General features: G+C 51.9%; 3 protein-coding genes across 3 annotated transcripts in view; all 3 read right to left on the minus strand.

The window, feature by feature from the left end:
- rassf5 (Ras association domain family member 5) overlaps nucleotides 1-8,482 on the minus strand; it is a 21,488-nt gene extending 13,006 nt beyond the window's left edge. Inside the window, exon 1 of the mRNA XM_068741977.1 lies at nucleotides 7,825-8,482. Within this exon, the coding sequence (XP_068598078.1) occupies nucleotides 7,825-8,482 (658 nt within the window). The remainder of the gene's footprint in view (nucleotides 1-7,824) is intronic.
- A 770-nt stretch (nucleotides 8,483-9,252) lies between these two features.
- Nucleotides 9,253-16,681, minus strand: ikbke (inhibitor of nuclear factor kappa B kinase subunit epsilon). Its single transcript, XM_068742419.1, has 21 exons — nucleotides 16,660-16,681; nucleotides 16,256-16,347; nucleotides 15,495-15,632; nucleotides 15,173-15,302; nucleotides 14,916-15,097; nucleotides 14,078-14,238; nucleotides 13,304-13,414; nucleotides 13,053-13,232; nucleotides 12,729-12,925; nucleotides 12,603-12,661; nucleotides 12,396-12,487; nucleotides 11,729-11,830; nucleotides 11,006-11,063; nucleotides 10,787-10,899; nucleotides 10,644-10,720; nucleotides 10,504-10,543; nucleotides 10,303-10,404; nucleotides 10,112-10,208; nucleotides 9,837-9,922; nucleotides 9,671-9,742; nucleotides 9,253-9,570 (listed from the first exon to the last, which is right to left on the minus strand). The coding sequence occupies exons 1-21, from the start codon at nucleotides 16,679-16,681 to the stop codon at nucleotides 9,507-9,509; spliced, it is 2,175 nt and encodes a 724-aa protein (XP_068598520.1). The 3' UTR covers nucleotides 9,253-9,506.
- A 2,678-nt stretch (nucleotides 16,682-19,359) lies between these two features.
- srgap2 (SLIT-ROBO Rho GTPase activating protein 2) overlaps nucleotides 19,360-22,500 on the minus strand; it is a 30,662-nt gene continuing 27,521 nt past the window's right edge. The window contains 7 exon segments of the mRNA XM_068742998.1: nucleotides 19,360-19,914; nucleotides 19,985-20,092; nucleotides 20,166-20,385; nucleotides 20,493-20,630; nucleotides 20,885-21,083; nucleotides 21,649-21,728; nucleotides 22,467-22,500. The exon segment at nucleotides 22,467-22,500 is cut by the window's right edge and continues 191 nt beyond it. Coding sequence (XP_068599099.1) covers nucleotides 19,360-19,914; nucleotides 19,985-20,092; nucleotides 20,166-20,385; nucleotides 20,493-20,630; nucleotides 20,885-21,083; nucleotides 21,649-21,728; nucleotides 22,467-22,500 — 1,334 coding nt within the window.

Below are 22,500 nucleotides of genomic sequence, written 5' to 3' on the forward strand. Positions count from 1 at the left end.
GAGACAGACGTAAGGGACGGAGACAGACGTAAGGGGCGGAGACAGACGTAAGGGACGGAGACAGATGTAAGGGGCGGAGACAGACGTAAGGGACGGAGACAGACGTAAGGGGCGGAGACAGACGTAAGGGGCGGAGACAGACGTAAGGGGCGGAGACAGACGTAAGGGACGGAGACAGACGTAAGGGGCGGAGACAGACGTAAGGGACGGAGACAGACGTAAGGGGCGGAGACAGACGTAAGGGGCGGAGACAGACGTAAGGGACGGAGACAGACGTAAGGGACGGAGACAGACGTAAGGGGCGGAGACAGACGTAAGGGACGGAGACAGACGTAAGGGGCGGAGACAGACGTAAGGGGCGGAGACAGACGTAAGGGACGGAGACAGACGTAAGGGACGGAGACAGACGTAAGGGGCGGAGACAGACGTAAGGGGCGGAGACAGACGTAAGGGACGGAGACAGACGTAAGGGGCGGAGACGACGTAAGGGACGGAGACAGACGTAAGGGGCGGAGACAGACGTAAGGGGCGGAGACAGACGTAAGGGACGGGGACAGACGTAAGGGGCGGAGACAGACGTAAGGGACGGAGACAGACGTAAGGGGCGGAGACAGACGTAAGGGACGGAGACAGATGTAAGGGGCGGAGACAGACGTAAGGGACGGAGACAGACGTAAGCGAGACGTCTCCCTGCATGAGGGAAGAGATACGGGAGCGTCTGCTGATGTCTATAGATGGTCGCTGCGGAGAGATAGAAAGAAAGGAAGCAGACAAGGGAAGGGAAGAGAGGAACTCCTTTCCTGCCTTCCTTCACTTATTCCATCCAGGAATAATGTTCAGCTTCACCTGGGAACAAAGGATCGGCGCCACCTCCCACATGAACACAGGCAGAAATCAGCGCTTTGCACGGAGTGTTTCCCGTGGTGGGCGGAGCTTCAGAGCCTGAAACTGGTTCCACCCACATGCGGATACGCCTGTCAGCAGGTCACGGCTGACCTGGGACCCAGATTGTTCCCACACTGATAAGACACACCATCCTGTTCTCTGGTTCACATTCGGTACACACTTTACTTTACAGAGAGGTTGAAATGATAAGAAAATAATGAATTCGTTATAGGAGTCAACCTGAAACGCTTTGATCCACAGCAGACCAGCATGAGAGACGACAGGAACAAAGTGCATCCACAAACACCCATGGAGTCCTCTCAAAAAGAAGTGTCGCCATGGTAATCTGGCCTCCGTCGCTCCTCCTCAGCAGGAGGCGCTAGCACAGATTTAGCCCTCATCCCATTATTGCAGCGTGACTTTTAAACTGAGAGCGAGTGGCAGAGGCAGCGCTACGAAACGACATCAGCTCACTATGAAGCACTCAGTGTGTTAAGTTCCAGGGCTGCACTCGGATCGATGGCAGACGCGAGAGGCGGAGCTTCAGTCGGCAGCATGCTTAATGAATGGCTGCGTTCTCAGACGAGGGCAGGCCGTCTGGCTTAAGAGAAACATCTTGGCCATCTTGGTCCTGATTCTGCATCGTTTTGTAGGAGATGTAAGATGGTGGTGTATCGTGTGTGTCTTTGTGAGACTGTGGGAGGAGAAAGGAGGACGTCCGAACGCCACCAGATAGAGACACTGGGAGCGGCATTCGGTATCTGCTCCCTCTCTGGGTGAGGAGGGGTAAGGTAGGTAATGTAGGGGTGAGAACATTCACAGGGTAAACTCATGAACCTAAAGGGAGTTCTTTGGGGTCTTTGGGGGGGAATTATCTAGTCTGATCCCATCACAGCTCATTTAGGGTCGTTATCCTTGTTCTGCTGCTGTGTGGATAACACACAGAACATGACTCAGCACAGAACATGACTCAGCACACAGAACATGATTCAGCACAGAACATGACTCAGCACAGAACATGACTCAGCACAGAACATGACTCAGCACACAGAACATGACTCAGCACAGAACATGACTCAGCACAGAACATGACTCAGCACACAGAACATGACTCAGCACAGAACATGACTCAGCACACAGAACATGACTCAGCACAGAACATGACTCAGCACAGAACATGACTCAGCACACAGAACATGACTCAGCACAGAACATGACTCAGCACAGAACATGACTCAGCACAGAACATGACTCAGCACACAGAACATGACTCAGCACACAGAACATGACTCAGCACAGAACATGACTCAGCACACAGAACATGACTCAGCACAGAACATGACTCAGCACACAGAACATGACTCAGCACAGAACATGACTCAGCACAGAACATGACTCAGCACAGAACATGACTCAGCACAGAACATGACTCAGCACACAGAACATGACTCAGCACAGAACATGACTCAGCACACAGAACATGACTCAGCACAGAACATGACTCAGCACACAGAACATGACTCAGCACACAGAACATGACTCAGCACAGAACATGACTCGATCGACTGATCAGAATCAAGAAATCCGGACTTCCGGTCTCGAGTATGAGTCGAGCTGAACAACCACAGGATCCAGCTTCAGGATCTCACAGAGTCATTTTGAGGAAGATCCCCGTCAGCCAAAGATGACATCCCATCGCTGAGTCTGAATGAAACCACACAGTCCTTACCGAGAGCATATTGTCTCTGTCCTTTTAGAGAAGCTGAAAGACATTCCCTGACGGCCTCATCAAAGACCAACACATAAAAGAGGAGCTGAGCTTTGGTTCGGTTTCTTTACAGGCAACACAGTCTAAAAACACAACAACAACAACAGGAGACTGTTTGTGGGACTTTTGAGGGATAGAGCATCCCTGAGTCAGTGTCATCAGGCTGGGGGGCAGGGGGCAGGGGGCAGGGGGCAGAGCCCTCTGTCTGTTTCACTGCATGACGGATTCCCCGTTTTCAGTCAAAGCGGCCGGTTCTATATTTGAAGACAACATGGGGGGGGGGGGGGGTCGATGATCTTTACTCGGATCTCTGCTGCAAATGTAAAAGTCAATATGATAATCCAGTTAGGGGGGGCCTTTCATGATGGTTTCAGAAGGACAAGTGGATCCAAGTCCTTCTCGGACCGGCCCGCCGGACTCACTGGATCTGTGTCCTCACTATTGGCACACAATGTCACAAAAGCGATTGGGGTGGGGGTTGTAGACAGAGCCCCCCAGGCTAATGCAGGTCACAAACAGACAGACTAAGGCCCACAATACCCCACTATTGTGGGCCTTTGAGGCCAACCCGGCCCGGTCCGGTCCGGCCCAGCCCAGCCACTCATCATCATCATTGCCTTCGTTCATACCTGTGCTGCTGAGCAGAGACCCGCTAGAGGATGATCGGCGTAGGATCCTCAAGCCGTCACTCCACGAGCGAGACTTGGGCAACCTCTTCAGGAGCCGCCCCAGTCTGCGGGACACCTGCCCAAAGCAGGCGCTGCCCATCTGCCCTTCCGAGTCCCCCCTTGCCTCCTCCAGTTGCAGGGACACCTGGCTGAGAAGGGTCTTGCCTACTCCTTTCCTCGAACATTGTCCAACCCCTGCGTCCTCCTTTGTGTTCCGACCCGGTCCGAGAGGTGCTACCTGTGCCATGGGTGCAGCATGGCGACACCATCCGGCTGGTACTGTCCTGTGAGTGAAATCATGACTGTCCCTGCTGTCCCTGTCCCTCTGAGGACTGCCCCAGCGCCAGCCCCCCCAGTTGCCCCCTCTGCCATCCCAGCGTAGCCACTTTGCGACCGGTGCCAGGCTCCGAATAAACAGCCCCTTTCCCACTCGCTCGGCCACCCCTCCACCTGCACTCCCCACACACGCCCTAAAGCCCGTCTCACTGCCCGTCTCACTGCCCGTCTCACTGCCCGTCTCACTGCCCGTCTCACTGCCTGTCTACCTGCGCGGTTTTCTCCACCCCGTAGCTTCCTGCTCTTTGCTACAAAGCATGTTCCTTCCGAACGCCACTCTGTTATCGATGCTCTTCATCCTCTCTCCCCCTCTCTCCCCCTCTCTCCCCCTCTCTCCCTCCCTCTCTACTGCAGCACCCACACACTCTGCAGTAGCAGCCGGCTTAAAGAAACAGAGCCCCCCTCACACAGTCCAACCCCCACGCAGCAGAGAGTTTCTCCTCTCCTCTATCTGCTCGGTGTGAAACTCCGCGTCCTGAAGGGCGTGAGTCCACCATCCCATAATGATGCTCGTTCGGGGCTGAGGTGACGCGCGGCCCATCTGCTGCTCTACATCTAGACTTTGAAGTTTAGTAGCTTCACTCACAAAGTGTGACAAACGTCATGAGACCGTTATTTGGATGATGCTTTTTTAAAAGTCGTCCTCAACATGAAATAGTCTTTGTCTTGTCCTCCTCTGCCTCCTCGCTACCTCTTCCTCTGCAGTCGTCCTATCGCCCTACACCAAGGGTGTCCTAAATATAGCCTGGTTGAAACTCCCCACTGTTCTGCCTTACATACAATCAAGCGGCGCTGCACAGTGAGAAGAGCCCACAAAAGTAGCACGTCCCTTTAAAAAAAGTCACGAAAAAAGTCCCGTAAAAGCAGCGGATGCCTTTTGATCAGCATGCTCGATAGTCCTTTCAATATTCGATGAAGCCTTGAACTCAGAGTCGGCGTGTTTTTACCATCAGTCAGATGAAGTATGGGTCAGTCTTGTTAAAACTAGCCAGCCCGCCAGTTAGCATGTCCTCTGTAATGGACAAATGTCCACTACAGAGCACCGTTCTGGAGGGTTCCATTCCTAAAAGTCCTTCGTTGAGCGTTTTGGACAGATGGAGTGAACAATTGGAAGAAGACACTTTCAGCTCAGGGAGACAGAAGACAGAAAATATGACGAGGAAAACATTATAATCCAACACTCGCTGACAGCGTGCTAGAAGTTCTCATTTTAAATCCCTAAATCATCAACCCAGTGAGGTCAAAAAGTAACCGACCCTTACTGGGGGAGGACTGACCCCACCCGGCGTGTCGGAGCACCGAGTCCGTCTGCCCGTCTGTAAACCCAACCCTGAGACATAATCCTGGGAGCTGGGATTAATAGAAGGCCTCCCTCAATCCGTCCATCAGAGCGCTGCCCCCGCCAGAGCAACGGGGACAACAGGGACAATGAGGACAACGGGGACAACGGGGACAATGGGGACAATGGGGACAACGAGGACAACGAGGACCCTAACCCTTACACAGCTGTTACATGTGGGACTTTTCTCCAGGGGACATTATTCTGTGTCAAATAAACATTCATTCATTCATTCATTCATTCATTCATTCATCTCCTGAACCGCTTTGTCCTTTACTGGGTCGCCGGTCCCGCTGGAGCCTATCCCTGCCGTCAACGGGCGAGAGGCGGAGTACACCCTGGACAAGTCGCCAGTTGATCTCAGAGCCACACACAGACACTCATTCAGGAACCCGGGCAGAGAACATACAAAGTCGGATTTGAACCTGTGACTTTCTTGCTGTGAGGCAACAGCGCTGACCAATGCGCCACCCTGAGAGTAAAGAAGACAAACTTTGTTGAGATGTTTTGATAGAAGGTTGAGACTGAGGCCTGATACCCCGATTGGGGGGGGGGGGGGGGGGCTTAATTTACCCCCCACAGGCTAAAGCAGACTCCCAGATGAGCGAGACGGACGTAAAGCAGCCTGGGAATCCTTGAGAGGATTACACAACGGGAGCAGCCTGTCAAAGAACAGCCGGACAGAATCCAGGAGGGGGAGGAGCTACGTAGCGTGCCTGCAGGCGTCGTCATGCTAACACACAACACACACACACACACACACAACACACACACACACACCTTCATCATGCTAACACACACACACACACACACACACACCTTCATCATGCTAACACACAACACACACACACACACACACACAACACACACACACACAACACACACACACACACACAACACACACACACACACACACACACACACACACCTTCATCATGCTAACACACACACACACACACACACCTTCATCATGCTAACACACACACACACACACCTTCATCCTGCTAACACACACACACACACACCTTCATCATGCTAACACACACACACACACACCTTCATCCTGCTAACACACACACACACACACCTTCATCATGCTAACACACACACACACACACACACACACACACACACACAACACACACCTTCATCATGCTAACACACACACACACACACACACACACACACCTTCATCATGCTAACACACACACACACACACACACACCTTCATCATGCTAACACACAACACACACACACACACACACAACACACACCTTCATCATGCTAACACACAACACACACACACACACACACACACACACACACACAACACACACCTTCATCATGCTAACACACACACACACACACACCTTCATCATGCTAACACACACACACACACCTTCATCATGCTAACACACACACACACACACACACACACAACACACACCTTCATCATGCTAACACACAACACACACACACACACACACACACACACACACAACACACACCTTCATCATGCTAACACACACACACACACACACCTTCATCATGCTAACACACACACACACACACACACACACCTTCATCATGCTAACACACAACACACACACACACACACACAACACACACCTTCATCATGCTAACACACAACACACACACACACACACACACACAACACACACCTTCATCATGCTAACACACACACACACACACACCTTCATCATGCTAACACACACACACACACACACACACACACCTTCATCATGCTAACACACACACACACACACACACACACACCTTCATCATGCTAACACACACACACACACACACACACACACACACACACAGAGCGATACTGCAGGATGAAACCGTCCCTCCCCAAACATTGTGTTCCAGAGTTGTGCAGGTGGGAGTGAAACGCTGCTTCAGTCGTCCTGCTTCAGTCGTCCTGCTTCAGTCGTCCTGCTTCAGTCGTCCTGATTCAGTCGTCTCGTCCTGCTTCAGTCGTCCTGCTTCAGTCGTCCTGCTTCAGTCGTCCCTGCTTCAGTCGTCCTGCTTCAGTCGTCCTGCTTCAGTCGTCCTGCTTTAGTCGTCCTGCTTCAGTCGTCCCTGCTTCAGTCATCCTGCTTCAGTCGTCCTGCTTCAGTCGTCCTGCTTCAGTCGTCCCTGCTTCAGTCATCCTGCTTCAGTCGTCCTGCTTCAGTCGTCCTGCTTCAGTCGTCCCTGCTTCAGTCGTCCCTGCTTCAGTCGTCCTGCTTCAGTCGTCCTGCTTCGGTCGTCCTGCTTCAGTCGTCCCTGCTTCAGTCGTCCCTGCTTCAGTCGTCCTGCTTCAGTCGTCCTGCTTCAGTCGTCCTGCTTCGGTCGTCCTGCTTCAGTCGTCCCTGCTTCAGTCGTCCCTGCTTCAGTCGTCCCTGCTTCGGTCTGCTTCAGTCGTCTGAAGATGAGTCTTGGTCTAATTTAGATCTAATTACATTTTGAGAGAGATCCGGATTAATCTCAGTCATAAGGGGGTCCGATATGGACCGTCAGGACAGCGTCTCCTGGATCAGATCCAGAATGAGGACATGAAAACATTTTAACATTTAAAACTTCATTAATGGATTAATACGGGTCCGTCATGTCTCCAGGGTAACAGAGACGGGCCCTGTCCCCGGTAGAGGGACGGCAGCGGGTCCTGTCCCCGGTAGAGGGACGGCGGCGGGCCCTGTCCCCGGTAGAGGGACGGCAGCGGGCCCTGTCCCCGGTAGAGGGACGGCGGCGGGCCCTGTCCCCGGTAGAGGGACGGCAGCGGGTCCTGTCCCCGGTAGAGGGACAGCAGCGGGACTTACTTTGACACTTGAGCGTCTGCGCAGAGATCTCACGGCTGCAGGCGTCACACCAGTCCCGGGTCAGCGGCGCGGTCTCGAACCTGTGTCCCTCGCCCCTCTCCGTTCTCACCCGGGGGTCCGTCCCCGGAGGGAAGATGGACCAGGCCTCCCTTCGGGGGGGCTCCGTGCGGGCCAGTTTGACGACTCCGGTCCTGCCCTGCGTCAGCCGGTCCAGCGGTAGTCCGCCGCGGCCCCCCCGTCCCGGGTCGGAGCCGGTTCCGCTCCAAGTGTCTCGTCTCCCGGAACCCCCCTTGTATTCATTCCTAACGGATCCGTTGTGCGTGACGTTAACGCTCCACGTCTTTATGGAAGACTCTCTCTCTCTCTCCCCGGTGATGTCTCCGGTGCTCCTGTCCCGGTCCCGGTGACGGTCCCGGTCCGGGCTACGTGTTGCAGCGACGCATCTTTCCCCGGACACTCGTCCTCTGACCAGCGACCCCCCCGCCGGTCTTCGTGGCCCGTGATCGGTTCTCGGTTCTTCTCCGCCGCTCCCGAACATCGTCTTCTTCCTGCCGGCGGCCAGTCTGAAGAGCAGGAGCTGCGGGTTCGAGTCCAGGCTGTGCCCCGGGTTCTGCCCCGGGTTCTGCCCCGGGTTCTGCCCCGGGTTCTGCCCCACCATTGCCCTGTTGGGGGGGCTCTGACTGCGTGCCCTGAATGTAAACCCAGTTTACGCGCGCGACAGCAGCGGAGGCGCGCCTCCTCTAAAAGGTCGGCGGCTTTGACAAGCGGGAGCGCGCCCCCTCTAAAGCGTCGGGAGCGCGCGCTGGTCGCTGGCCGCTGTTGAAGGCTTCGTTTAGCGTCGGTTAAATAACAGACCAGAAACTCACTGAATAATCCGGTTAATCCGGTAATCTGGTAATCTGTGTCGGGGCGTTCTTAATTATCTGGGGCTGATCTCATGTAATCACCCCTGAAAACAGGCTGCAGGGGCAAGAGGGGCAATAAATCAGGCTTCAGGCCTTTAACATACAGGAAAGTGATCACGTGACCAGCACCAAGCCCCGCCCCCCGCCCTGAAACAGGTTCTGTTTAACATTAAACCTAATCGCTTTCTCAAAGCGTCTCATTTCTCTCCTCAACGACTCGTGAGAACATGAAACGGGTCGTCTTAACTTTGACTCTACTTTTCAGCTCGACATCAAAGATAACATTCCTAAAAGCAAAACGGATATCAATGACCTTCACAAGGTCAAAGGTCATGTCATTTTGTTCACTTGCTTTTAGTCGTTGTTAACCCGCTGATTTCTGTGACTTCTCCTTTGCGTTAAAGACGTAGATATGAAATAAAAGTATCGATCAACAGGAAAGCCAACATTTAATTACTTTAGAAATGAAACCCAGGTGTGTGTGTGTGTTCAGTAAAATGCGAGTCAAACTCACGGCTCAGCTAAATCAACACTTTATTTCACCGAGGACAAAAGAGCAATCGTTTCTATTTGAACTTTTCAGGCTGAAATACTGAAGACACTCGATGGATCAATAAACGTAAATCTGCCGTGTCTTGAGTTTCAGCGCTTTGTTGGAGCTTCATCCTGGTAATCTATTACTGATCCATTACACGATCAGCAGCGGTGCAAACCCAGATTTACATTGAGCTGCTGCTCGTCTTCCTCCTCCTCCTCCTCCTCTTCCTCGTAACGACGTCACATCGTCGCCGGTCTGGCCGAACCGGGTCCCAGATCTGCTGCACAGGTCGCTGCCCCCAACCTGGAGGGAACAGGTGGTCAGCGTGGCGTGTTAGCGTTAGCGTAGCGTCTACGCTGTCGACTGAGAAGTGGGAGGAGCCGACGGACAGGAAGCCGCTGACCTCTCTATAACGCTGTTGTTGCACTGCAGCTCCCGAACCAAGATCTCCATCTTGTCTTTCAGGGAGTACATCCTGGAGCAAAGGGAAAGACACGAGGACTGTTGAGTGTCCATCACGCACGCACACGCGCACGCACACACGCACGCACACACACACACGCACACACCTGGAGACCATCTCGTGGTCTTTGGGTGTGATTTCAGGCTGTTTTACTCCCTTTGACTGCAGGTTGAAAAGGATTCCGTCGAGAGCCTGGGGAAGAGCGAGAAGACGTTCCGTCAGCAGATCACCGATATCCTACATGATTGATCACCGGAACGACCAATGCTGCAACCTACACGACATCAAGCCAAAGAAAAACGCCCGCGACAATATAACACAGCTCTACGACGGCATCTCCGTCCAGACGTTTGAGCCACAGAGAGGAAGTGAGACGTGGACCTGGTTCTGGTGCTGCTCGCTCGTCTCCAGGTCGGCCAGCAGGCCTTTGGAGAAGAAGCTGAAGTCCTGCAGTCGGGTGTGCAGCTCCAGCAGAACACTGGAGAGGAGCAGCGTGAAGGCAAGTCAAACAGGTGGACGACACGCACACGCACACGCACACGCACACGCACACGCACGCGCGCCGACCCGACCTGCTCCAGGTCCTCGTCGAGGCCAGCAGCTCTCTGTATCGCTGAACACAGTCGTCCCTGTAGAGAGACTTCACTCGCTTAATGTGGGACGACAGGTGGATTCTGGGAAGGGAGAACGAGATACAAACCTTTACCGGCGGGGGGGGGCAGGACACACACACGCGCACACACACACACACACACACACACACACACACTTACTTCTCAAACTTGTGGATCTGCTCATCGTTATACGGCAGCTCTGCGGTTAAGGCAGGAAAAGGTTTCGTCATTCTCTGAAGACACAGGAACGAATACTCTAGTACTCTACTCTAGTACTCTACTCTAGTAAACTCGCGTACTGCCGCTACGTCGGTCTCTGCCATAATGCTGATGAACGTCCAGAACCTTCTGCAGCAGCTTGTCCATCTTCTGACAGCTGTGAGACAACAGGTCAGAGGTCAGAGGTCAGCAGCACAGCCGGGAGGTCACGCCGGCGGCTTACCTCTCGTCATTGGCCAGCGCGTCCGCCAGCCGGGCCTGCTCTCCGTGCAGAAGGTGCAGCTGCTTCTCAAACTCCTGGATGCCACTAACGTAAATGGGCAGGTGTTCGTGCACCTGTGGAGTCCATCACAGGATCAAGCACCGGGATTGATTAGGATTGATTAATCCCCTTAGATTAAACCTGCCGTCCAGCCAAGCAGAGTCTCTGATGCTTCCTCACCAGCTTCAGCTTCAGGCCGTTATCAACCGAAGCTTCGTTCTCTGACGCGGAGAAGTCTCTATGGCAACGGAGACACAACATCAGGTGTGTGTGTGTGTGTGTGTGAAGACAACATCAGGTGTGTGTTCAACGTGAATCACTAAACTCTCTCCCTCCACTCCATTCATGCAGCAGAAACACGAATACGGAGCATCCTAATCTGATCCCCCAATCCCTAATCCGATCCCCCAATCCCTAATCCGACCCCCCAATCCCTAATCTGATCCCCCAATCCCTAATCCGATCCCCCTAATCTGATCCCCCAAACCCTAATCTGATCCCCCAAACCCTAATCCGATCCCCCAATCCCTAATCCGACCCCCCAATCCCTAATCTGATCCCCCAATCCCTAATCCGATCCCCCTAATCTGATCCCCCAAACCCTAATCTGATCCCCCAAACCCTAATCCGATCCCCCAATCCCTAATCCGACCCCCCAATCCCTAATCTGATCCCCCAATCCCTAATTCAATCTCCCTAATCTGATCCCCCAAACCCTAATCCGATCCCCCAATCCCTAATCCGATCCCCCAATCCCTAACCCGATCCCCCTAATCTGATCCCCCAAACCCTAATCTGATCCCCCAATCCCTAACCCGATCCCCCAATCCCTAACCCGATCCCCCAATCCCTAAGCCGACCCCCCAATCCCTAATCTGCAGTAAACCCGTGTGGACTACTCACTGCTTGTGGATTCTGCCGAAGACATTGAGGCACGCCTGCAGTCTGATGGTGATCATGGTGATAAAGTGCATCGCCTCTCCACAGTCCCTCCTCATCTTCATCCTGAGGAAGAGATGAAGGGCGAGGAGCTCGACGGCTCCCGTTTGTGTGCGTGCTTTGCGTGTCTGCTTTGTGTGTGTGCTTTGTGTGCGTGCTTCGTGTGCGTGCTTTGTGTGCGTGCTTTGTGTGTGTGCTTTGTGTGTCTGCTTTGTGTGTGTGCTTTGTGTGTCTGCTTTGTGTGTCTGCTTTGTGTGCGTGCTTTGTGTGTCTGCTTTGTGTGCGTGCTTTGTGTGTGTGCTTTGTGTGTCTGCTTTGTGTGTCTGCTTTGTGCGTGTGCTTTGTGTGTCTGCTTTGTGTGTGTGCTTTGTGTGTCTGCTTTGAGTGTGTGCTTTGTGTGTCTGCTTTGTGTGCGTGCTTTGTGTGTGTGCTTTGTGTGTGTGCTTTGTGTGCCTGCTTTGTGTGCGTGCTTTGTGTGTCTGCTTTGTGTGTCTGCTTTGTGTGTGTGCTTTGTGTGTGTGCTTTGTGTGTCTGCTTTGTGTGCGTGCTTTGTGTGCGTGCTTTGTGTGTGTGCTTTGTGTGTCTGCTTTGTGTGTCTGCTTTGTGTGTCTGCTTTGTGTGTCTCTCTCACATGTAGTTGTAGTATCCTTGCAGCAGCAGCTCTCGGTGGGCGTGGAGCAACTGCACGATCCTCAAATACTGGTGGACAACCCCCACTACGACCTGAAGGGGTTAAAGAGCGTTCCGAGCTTCAGCGTAAATGACCTCAGGGTCGGGGTCGGGGTCGGGGTCGGGGTCAGGGTTCTGAGCATGACCCGGGACACGGACCCAGAAGTACCTTGGAGAAGTTGTAGTCTGCCACGACGTCGAACCTCGAGGGGACGGCTGGAGTTTCTGCTGCAGAGGGGAAACGGCGCCGTTTAAATTAACCCTTTGCTGCCTCCCTCGGGGAGCATCGTCTTACGCTCTCTGAAGGGCAGGCTGGTGTTTGCTTGCAGCCCGTAGCCGAGCAGGATGAGGGGCCGCGCTGGCGACGTGCTCGGGAGGTTGGCCACTTTCATGCTGCCCTCCAGAGGGAGGTCGTGACCCAGGTACAGCAGATGTTGCTGCTGCGCACCAATGCCCGTCTGAGACGCAACTTCTTCAAGGAATGCCGACACCCTGGAAGGATGGAGGTTACCTGCATGAAGCATCGTCACCTGGATATGGAAGGTACTACCAGTAAAGTAATAAAGAACTAACCAACAACACAAACGTGTATCCATCTAAGGCCTTCAGCCAGGCTTACGTGTCGTAGCGGTGCGTGTAGACGGAATGCGCCGTGGCCTGCTCCAGAGAGAACAGGTGAACGGCCCGGCGCTTCAGCGTGTCCGTCGTAGCCGTGAAGAACTGCTCGAACCCCCAGCACCTCTCCTGGTCCGCCTCCAGAATACCGGCCAGCACCGGGACCAGCTGCGCCGTCAGGCCCCTGCGGAGAGACGAGGCTCTACTTGCTCTCGGTGAGCAGCCGGAGCTGAAGCGCTTCGATGGGAGACTTACTGCGACAGCTGGCAGCTGTGGGGCAGGCGGTGGCTCCACTCGATGGGGCCACCCAGCCCCCGCTGTGTTCCCGCTATCGCCCCCGCAGGCTTCTCCTTCGTTATCTTATACCTAAAAACAAGCGTCTTCATTACCGACAGACGTTCACGCAGTATCTTTACCTGTGAAGCTGGAAACCGAGCGGCGCCATTTATCGTTCTCTCCTTCACACCTGATGCGTCCACTTTCAGGCCTTGTTCCACTTACACGCTGGCCTTGTTCCACTTACACGGTGGCCTTGTTCCACTTACACGCAGGCCTTGTTCCACTTACACGCTGGCCTTGTTCCACTTACACGGTGGCCTTGTTCCACTTACACGCAGGCCTTGTTCCACTTACACGCTGGCCTTGTTCCACTTACACGCTGGCCTTGTTCCACTTACACGCTGGCCTTGTTCCACTTACACGCTGGCCTTGTTCCACTTACACGGTGGCCTTGTTCCACTTACACGCAGGCCTTGTTCCACTTACACGCTGGCCTTGTTCCACTTACACGGTGGCCTTGTTCCACTTACACGCAGGCCTTGTTCCACTTACACGCTGGCCTTGTTCCACTTACATGCAGGCCTTGTTCCACTTACACGCTGGCATTGTTCCACTTACACGCTGGCCTTGTTCCACTTACACGCAGGCCTTGTTCCACTTACACGCTGGCCTTGTTCCACTTACACGCTGGCCTTGTTCCACTTACACGCAGGCCTTGTTCCACTTACACGCTGGCCTTGTTCCACTTACATGGTGGCCTTGTTCCTGCGGGGTCCTCCGTACGGTATGAAGGGGAGGCTTCCCGTGGCGGCGTGGTAAAAGGTCACGCCGATGCTCCACAGGTCGACGCTAACGCCGTAGGACTTGTGCTGCGGCTTACGTAGTACAGCACGCTCATACATATCGGGATGCTGCAGAAGACACAGTCGGTAGATATGCTGCATAAGAAAGGTACTTCATTGATTTGCTCGCTCTGAGAGAGTTCACTGGATGATAATCTGAAGTTGGTTTCACTTTGTCGTCGTTAGGTGAGCATGAACGCGCCCAGCAACGTCCCGGTCCACCGACGGCGTTAGAGGTTCTCTGCTGATCCGATTCTTTAAAAGGGAACACCTCTCTAGAGTAAACGGCTCTGATGCCTGTGGATCCATTGTTCTTACAGCATGGGGTACGATGGGGCAGGCTCTGCTGCAGGCTCTGCTGCAGGCTCTGCTGCAGGCTCTACTGCAGGCACTGCTGCAGGCTCTGCTGCAGGCTCTGCTGCAGGCTCTGCTGCAGGCTCTGCTGCAGGCACTGCTGCAGGCTCTGCTGCAGGCTCTGCTGCAGGCTCTGCTGCAGGCTCTGCTGCAGGCTGCGCTCAACAACCTGCATGTGACAATTTCAACAACGATTGAACCGAGAAATGGTTTTCTTGATTGCGGTTAAGAGAAAATAAAAATCCACCGTTTTCTAGTGGAAATCAATCTGAAAGATATTCACGAATGTTATTTTATTTTATAAATACATTTTCCATCTAATCAATCCTGATTCATTCTGAATCTATGAATCTGGATCAGTCAGCACCAAAGCGCTCATTTCAATCCCGTACCAGATACTCCTCGGTTCCGTAGATGGACACAAACTTCTCATCGTCTTCCAGCTCTCTGGCTGCTCCGAAGTCGGTCAGCTTATAAACAGACTTGCCGTCTTCTCCGACCAGCCGCATGATGTTGCCTGGCTTGATGTCCCGGTGCACCACTCCATTTTCACGCAGGTGGTTCATGCCCTGCACTGAGGAGAAGAAGAGGAGCAATAACTCAGTCTAGGATTAGGAAATGATCAGGAATTACCAGATTATTCTCTCACCAACACACTGCAAAACAGTGAGGAACTCGGTTTCAGGCAGCCCAAACGCATTTTCAGGTTCCTCTAGCAGGCTGAGCAGACTTCCCCCTGAACAATACTCCATCACTAGTACCTTCTGTTCAGTCGGCAGCTAGAGAGATGATCAACTGATGCAGCACCATCAATATGACAAATATAACGGGGACGCTTCCTTTGATGTGATCATACACAATAAACAAGACTCTATTCATGCATTGAGGATTAAATCCAATCCCAGTCGCCGTATAGTGAAGCCTGATTTCAAGCTCAAAATGAATATGGCTGATTTCCTTTTCCTCCTCACCTCTTCCACAGCAAACAGCCTGACGATGTTGCTGTGGTGGAGCTTCCTCAGCATCTCAAACTCTCTCATCTGGACGTCATGAGGCCGGTTGTAGCTCACCACGTTAAATACCTTAACAGCCACCAGCTCACCAGACTTCTGTGCTCACACACACACACACACACACACACACACGCACGCACACACACACACACACCCAGATTAGCACATCACCGCTCCATGCAGGAACTTCAAAAACATTCCCTGTAACCGCAACTTCTTCTTACGCACCATCCTGGCGGAGCGTTAGGTAACAATATATAAATAGTAGTTTATCATCTATTATAAACATATTTTCATGGATTAAAAGTCATACCCTGAATATATAAATAACTCCCAAAGCATTCGTCGAGGGCAAACCTCCGCCAAGCAGCTCATTTTCCCCACAATTGGATTTACAGTATCATCAAAAGGTTCTAAACCGTTCTTGGTATCTTTATCCACCAACCATGAAAAGTGAATCAGAGTTTAGAAATAAATTAGTTTTCAATGTTAAAATTCAATATTTTATTCAAACATGATAATCCAGATTACTGAACTATTATAAATGTGGATTCTTGTCTTGCATTCTACAATAAAATAAAATAAAATTTATCAAACAAGTTCAGGCAAACATGGATCCATGTCATGACTGGAGTTAACACTATTAAACAGAACGAGCGCGGGTCTGGCAGCAGTGACGTCACTGAAACCCACCTGGCCGGTGCTCTGTACTAGCTCACCTTGTTGCGGGCCTTGAACACGCTGGCTGTCGCCCCTTGGCCGAGGACGTCTTTCACAGACCACAAGTAGCTTGTTGTGCTGGCGGTCAAAGCTGCCATTAAAACAGACTCGTTAAAACACAGGCGGCTGTCATTCAAGGAAATAAAACTTTATTAGTTAGGAAATGCGAAGCAATAATAACTTCAAACGTGAACTTTTGGACAGAACAAATTAAACGCGTTCACAATTAGTTACACCATAATGCAGTAAAAGGTAATAAGGTTAGCATTAACACGATAATTAGCAAGCGGCTATGTTTATCACGCTGCAAAACTCCGTCAGTTAGCAGCTAACTAGCTTAGCACGCTATTTATCAAATGAATGTAAACAGATGAGCTGTTAGCATAAAGTTGTGCTAGTTTACCTGTGGCGCTGCGGGTAGCCATGAATCACATCTCCTAGCGAAGGCAGACTCTCCCCGGATGTGAATAAGCTATTCAATGTCACCAAGTTATAGTTTAAATTATTCCGGGGCTTTACGGAAAGGATGACGCGTTTCTAGAGACGCCTACGAGGGGAATTTCATCCGCGACGTCACAAAAAGTCCGCGTACCTGCCCGGAGGCGAACCTGCGAAGCTCGAACAGGGAGTTCAGGAAAATAAGCCACACTAAGCTTGATTCCAGCAACGATCAAAAGGAGGCCGCTGCTAGCTTGTTATCAGTTCAGGAAGTTTCATTAGTACCGACTGTAGTACGAGCTGATGACGTAACAGCTCGGAGATACGAACGTGACGCAACTTCCGACCGTGTTACTGACTTTACTGAGATTAAGCCGCAGCTGGGACAGTCCCGCCGCCGGATGACGCGGCTGGTTACGTAGTTGTGTACGTGTATTTTATGAACTGGCCTTAATGGCTTAAATTAGTCGTGCCAGCATATTTAAATGCAAAATTAATACACTAGATTAAAAAATATTTTTATTTATTCCTGAATAATAATGTTTATCAATCTTTTCATTGATGGATGGAGGAATATCTTCATTGACACAAAAATGAAATAGTTCAAGAATCTTTATATAGCAAGCAATGTTTAATAAAAAAAAAAAACAGACCTAAGAACTACACATAATTATATAAGGCCTATTTGATTAAACTACTATTGCTATGTACAATATTGTACCAAAAAAGAGTGTACCTCTGTAATGTACAACATTGTATATACAAAGTATATCTGAACACAGGATTCTCCAGTAATACAGAAACAACGATAAATAGATGAGTCTTTTTTTCCTTTTTTTGTTATGCCATTTTCAAAAAGACACAAAAATGTTTATTCAACAATATTCATTTTAGACAAATCATCCCCACAGTTAGTCTGCACGCAAGCTAAGTTGTTCAAGCGCACAATGATTGATCTGAGATCAAAGCTGGTGCCAGCTTCCCTTCAGAGGCACAGCTGGGACGCGACACATTAACCAACCAGCCACATGCACGTCTGTGTGTGTGTGTGGTTCATCTCTCACCACATACAGACAGATGGTCGCATTCCCTCAAGTTGTCTCGATGAGGTAAGGGCAACACAGGGAATACCCCCCCCCCCCCCACCAATAACAGTAGGAAAAAGCCACGACCTTTCTGCAAGAATATAGCTGAAGATATATTAAACCTGAATGATGGCATGCGTCCATATTTAAGTCAGTGTCAAGTTATTCACAGAGCTCATATTCTGTAACGTCATTTAAAAAAAAATGCACGCATTAAACGATTTGGGATTTCTTAAAGCTGGTGAGCTGTTGGTGTTGTTGTGCAGGCTTATTAGCTGACAAAGCTAATAGGCTAATTCAGCACGACGGCTGTCGGTACTCCAAAAGATGGAAAAAAGAGATTCCCTGTGTGCGACTGGTCGCACCCCTTTTTGGTGGGTGGGTGCGGGGGTGAGGTGAGACACACACATCCTTTACTTTACATCCACACAAGCTCACAGATGCACACACAAACACACACCCAGGCAGCTACACATTTCAACACTTTAGCATTACAGGGTCCGAGCGTAAACAAATGCAAAAAAGTTAACGTTTAAAGAAGGTTTTGCTGAAAACACTTTGGATGAGGTGGTTGGTTGTGCTTCCGTTTAAACACACTCAGGAGAGTCCTGAGCTCCATGCTTCCAGTTGTCATCGTAATTATCATACAAACACACACCATTAGAATATTAAAAAAACTACTTCCTGTTCGTTCTGATGTATTCAATTGAGGAAGCGAGCTCTAACGATATTTGAAGTCTCTTGTTGCTGGTACTGCACTCAGCCAATCATCACCGTGGCTGCTGTCTATGGCCCCAGCGTGCAAGGAAAACCTGAACGGCGTTTAGCTGCCACACACACACTAAGAAAGAACGCGTGCGTGCACAGTCCCACGTGGTGTATAAAATGCTGGCTTTCAGTGGTCCTACACACAACGGAGCTGCAGGAGGGAAGCAGCATTGCGTTATGTTTATTGCTCCATTTGCATTCAGAATTTAGACTGTTGTTAGAGGTCGCCGCTCCTGCTAAGCTCTTGTTGTGATACTAGTACTGGACAATTATAATAATAATAATGGAAAAAAATATCACCAAAATATCAAACACTTGTAGAAGAGATAAAAATCAAGCTCAAATTACACTGTCACTGGTCTCATCGCCTGGAAGCCACGTTTACCTGCAGCCTTTCACATCAGACGCGGCGAGTCGGAATGAGAGCGTGACATTTCACAGTCTGGGAATCTTAACCTCTTTTATGTCTACTGTACAAAATCAAACAGTGCTTGTTGCTCCTCGTTTAGTCTTCCGTGTGAGGGCAAACACTCTTGTAACCCCATTCAAACACAATTTCAAACACCACAAACCAGAGTGTGTAAGTTGCAGGTCTGTCCGATCCTGAAGTTGTGTTCCTTTGTATTTGTAAAACTCGCGATCTGTGGAATCTCAGTGGTGGCAGAGAAAAGACACGCCTCTGAAGGGAGGCAATGTTTTACCTGTAGTACACAGAGCTGCCAGGAGAGGGCAGAAATAACCCTTCAAAGTCTAACAGCTGAACACTACGAGCAGTGGATCAGATCTTGAGGGGAACATATGAAGGACACATCCTAGGCCGGACAGGATTTGTCATTAGACTGGGGTGGAGGTGGGGGGGGAGGAGGGGTATGTGGGAGAGAGAGAGTGTGTCCTGTGGGTGGAGGAGGGGCAGTCGGGGGCACAGTAGAGGTGGGGGAACCCATGGCCGGACTGCCACTGCCTCCTCCGCCCTTTGGGAAAACCACCGGCTTGGGCCTTGTTGCCGGAGGGCGCAGCTCCCTGAAGGAAGGTACGGATGAAGAGAGGGAGGAAGGGGAAAGAGAGGGGGGCGTGGCAGAGGGCAGGGGGCTTCGCGGTTGATTCTTGGCAGGCCGGAACGAGGAGGGAACGTCGCTGGCGGAGGAGGCGCTGCGCTGGAGTGGGTGGGGATGCGAGGTACCTCCATCGCTGTCCCGTAGCAGCCGGGAGTGAAGCGGGCTGGAGGGCTCAGAGACTCCGCCTCCCCCACCTTTCAGCTGCTCCAGTGTGTCCAGGACCACGTCGGGGGTGTGGATGTGTCTGGAGGTGCTCTGTCTTTCAAACTGACTGAGCTCGCTCAGTGCAGAGCTCACCGTCGCCTCGATGTCCTGCAAAACGAGACCAGGTGTTAGACTCCTGCTAGAAAGGGAGCCGGCGGCGGCTTCGGCTGGTCTCCACCTGCGAGCCGAGTTCCTGTGCTGTGGCCTCCGGGTCCAATGACCTGTGGTTGCTGAAGCTCTTAGAGCGTCCTGCTGCAGTCGCCTTGCGTAACTGCGGACTCTCCACCTGTTTAGAAGGCCCGTATTGAGACCCGTTCCCACATGCAGCGTTCAAATGACCGCACAGACTTTTTCGGCACCTTGGTCTTGAGAGAGGAGTGGCGAGAGACCGAGTTGAGGATGCTGTGAGCACTGATGGGTCGCTTGTCTCCAGATTCCTTCACCAGAGCACCGCCCACAGGAAGGGAAGTCGTCCTCACACCTCCCCCGACCCCGCCACTGACCCCCGACCCCGTGCTGTCACTTTCTGACCCCCGGAACGTCCTTCGGATGTTCCCGGACTCTGGGCGCCTCCTCATCCTGAACGGGAGAAACATTTCTATTACGTCTTTGTATTATTGGTTCGAGGCGTTAGCAAAGTATATTCAATTATAACTTCAACTGTTGCGTTTCTGCACGAGACACACTTGTTCAAGTTGGCCAGGTAGACGTCGGCCACGTGAGCGCCGGTGGCAGGGGCGGCGCTGCCTCTAGTGGACACCCTCTCCTCCAGCAGGTCCCTGCTGTCCCCATCGGGCTTTGGACTTCCCCTGCCCCCGTCGGGCCTGAAATAAGGCAGGAGTGTATAAATCGCTGCGCCACCCAGCAGAGGGGGGGCGCTGTCTTTCACACCTGGGTATAACTTCAGAAAGAGACTGTTGACCCCGTCTGAATTAATACAACACATAAATTAGACAAGGAGGCGTAATCTGCATTTTGCTACATCGTAGCAGATTATCTTTACAGAATAATCCCCGGCTCGACAGGTACTGCAATCTCCTGAAGTTACTCTAGATCTTGCAGCTAGAGTATATCTTACATGTCTTGGACCACAATGTACTGATGTGGCACCAGCCCATCGACGCCGTTATGACGCCCCTCCCACCAGTCGTCGGAGGCTCGCCGGTACAGGAGCAGAGACGCGCCCTTCTTAAACGACAGCTCTCGACTCGTCCGCCCGGAGTAGTCGAACCGAGCGACGGCTTCAAACGGGTCGGACTCTGAAACAGCCAGCGAGCCTGACATTCAGAGAGGACGTTGGACAGGCACAGGAAGTGATGGCGAAGAAAGGGGCGGCAACAAATGGAAGAGAGAACAGAAGAGGCGGAGACAGAGGATGCCAGATTAGTGTAGCAGCGCTAGTTAGCCGTGTTAGCAACAGAGCAGCATAATAAACAACAACAAAGAGCCGGTTACAATGTTACAATCACGTGAAGCGCATCAAGTACACGGCCGGCACACAAAGTACACACAAAGTACACACAAAGTACACACAAAGTACACGGCTGGCACACAAAGTACACGGACGGCACAAAGTAAACACAAAGTACACGGACGGCACACAAAGTACACGGACGGCACACAAAGTACACACAAAGTACACGGACGGCACACAAAGTACACACAAAGTACACGGACGGCACACAAAGTACACACAAAGTACACGGCCGGCACACAAAGTACACGGACGGCACAAAGTACACACAAAGTACACGGCCGGCACACAAAGTACACGGACTGCACACAAAGTACACACAAAGTACACGGCCTGCACGTATTCATGCGTTAGCTCGGGTCTACTACCATCTTCACTGTTGTGGATGACAGAGACGGTGTCAGGCGCCGGCTCTTCCACCAGGGGGGGCTCACAGTGGGGGCTGTCACTGGAAGAGCAGAGAGGAAAGACGAGAGGAGCTTCAGACCTCCGATCAAGTCAGACGGGCGGCGCCGCGACGTGCACGCCGTTAAGATGACCGTCGAGCGCTCTGTTTAATGCGTCGGTGCTTTGAGGCCTAAAAACCTGAGTGGATGCTAAATGCTAACGCAACCCAGACCTCAGGAGACTGCTGATGACCTACCCCCCCCCCCCCCCCCCTCGTAGATGAGACAATCGTCTGACAATAAAATAATTAGTAAAAGACAGCAATCACAAACCGGGTCTACGTTACCATGGAGATCCAGCCAGACGCGTTTTTTGTGACCTCAGTACTCAGACTGCCACGCCAGTGAGCTCATACTATAGTTACTAGCCCCTCCCATCTTTTAAAACAACGACCCTGATAGGTGATTATGTCTCTGACATCCTGGCCGATGGAGGGTAAGATGATCCTCATGGCCCCCCCTGCCCTGAGAAGACTCAGCCCCCTCTATCTGCCCCCCCCTGCCCTGAGAAGACTCAGCCCCCTCTATCTGGCCCCCCCTGCCCTGAGAAGACTCAGCCCCCTCTATCTGGCCCCCCCTGCCCTGAGAAGACTCAGCCCCCTCTATCTGGCCCCCCCTGCCCTGAGAAGACTCAGCCCCCTCTATCTGCCCCCCCCTGCCGGTTTACTGGTTGAGACATTCTCTGTTTTCTTATCAGCCATAGTAACTTATTGCCGCTCTAACCCCCCCCCCCCCCTCACCAGAAGTCATCTCCAGCCCCGGGGGCGGTGTAGA

The sequence above is a fragment of the Brachionichthys hirsutus genome, chromosome 8 (assembly GCF_040956055.1).
Source record: "Brachionichthys hirsutus isolate HB-005 chromosome 8, CSIRO-AGI_Bhir_v1, whole genome shotgun sequence".
Lineage (NCBI taxonomy): Eukaryota > Metazoa > Chordata > Actinopteri > Lophiiformes > Brachionichthyidae > Brachionichthys > Brachionichthys hirsutus.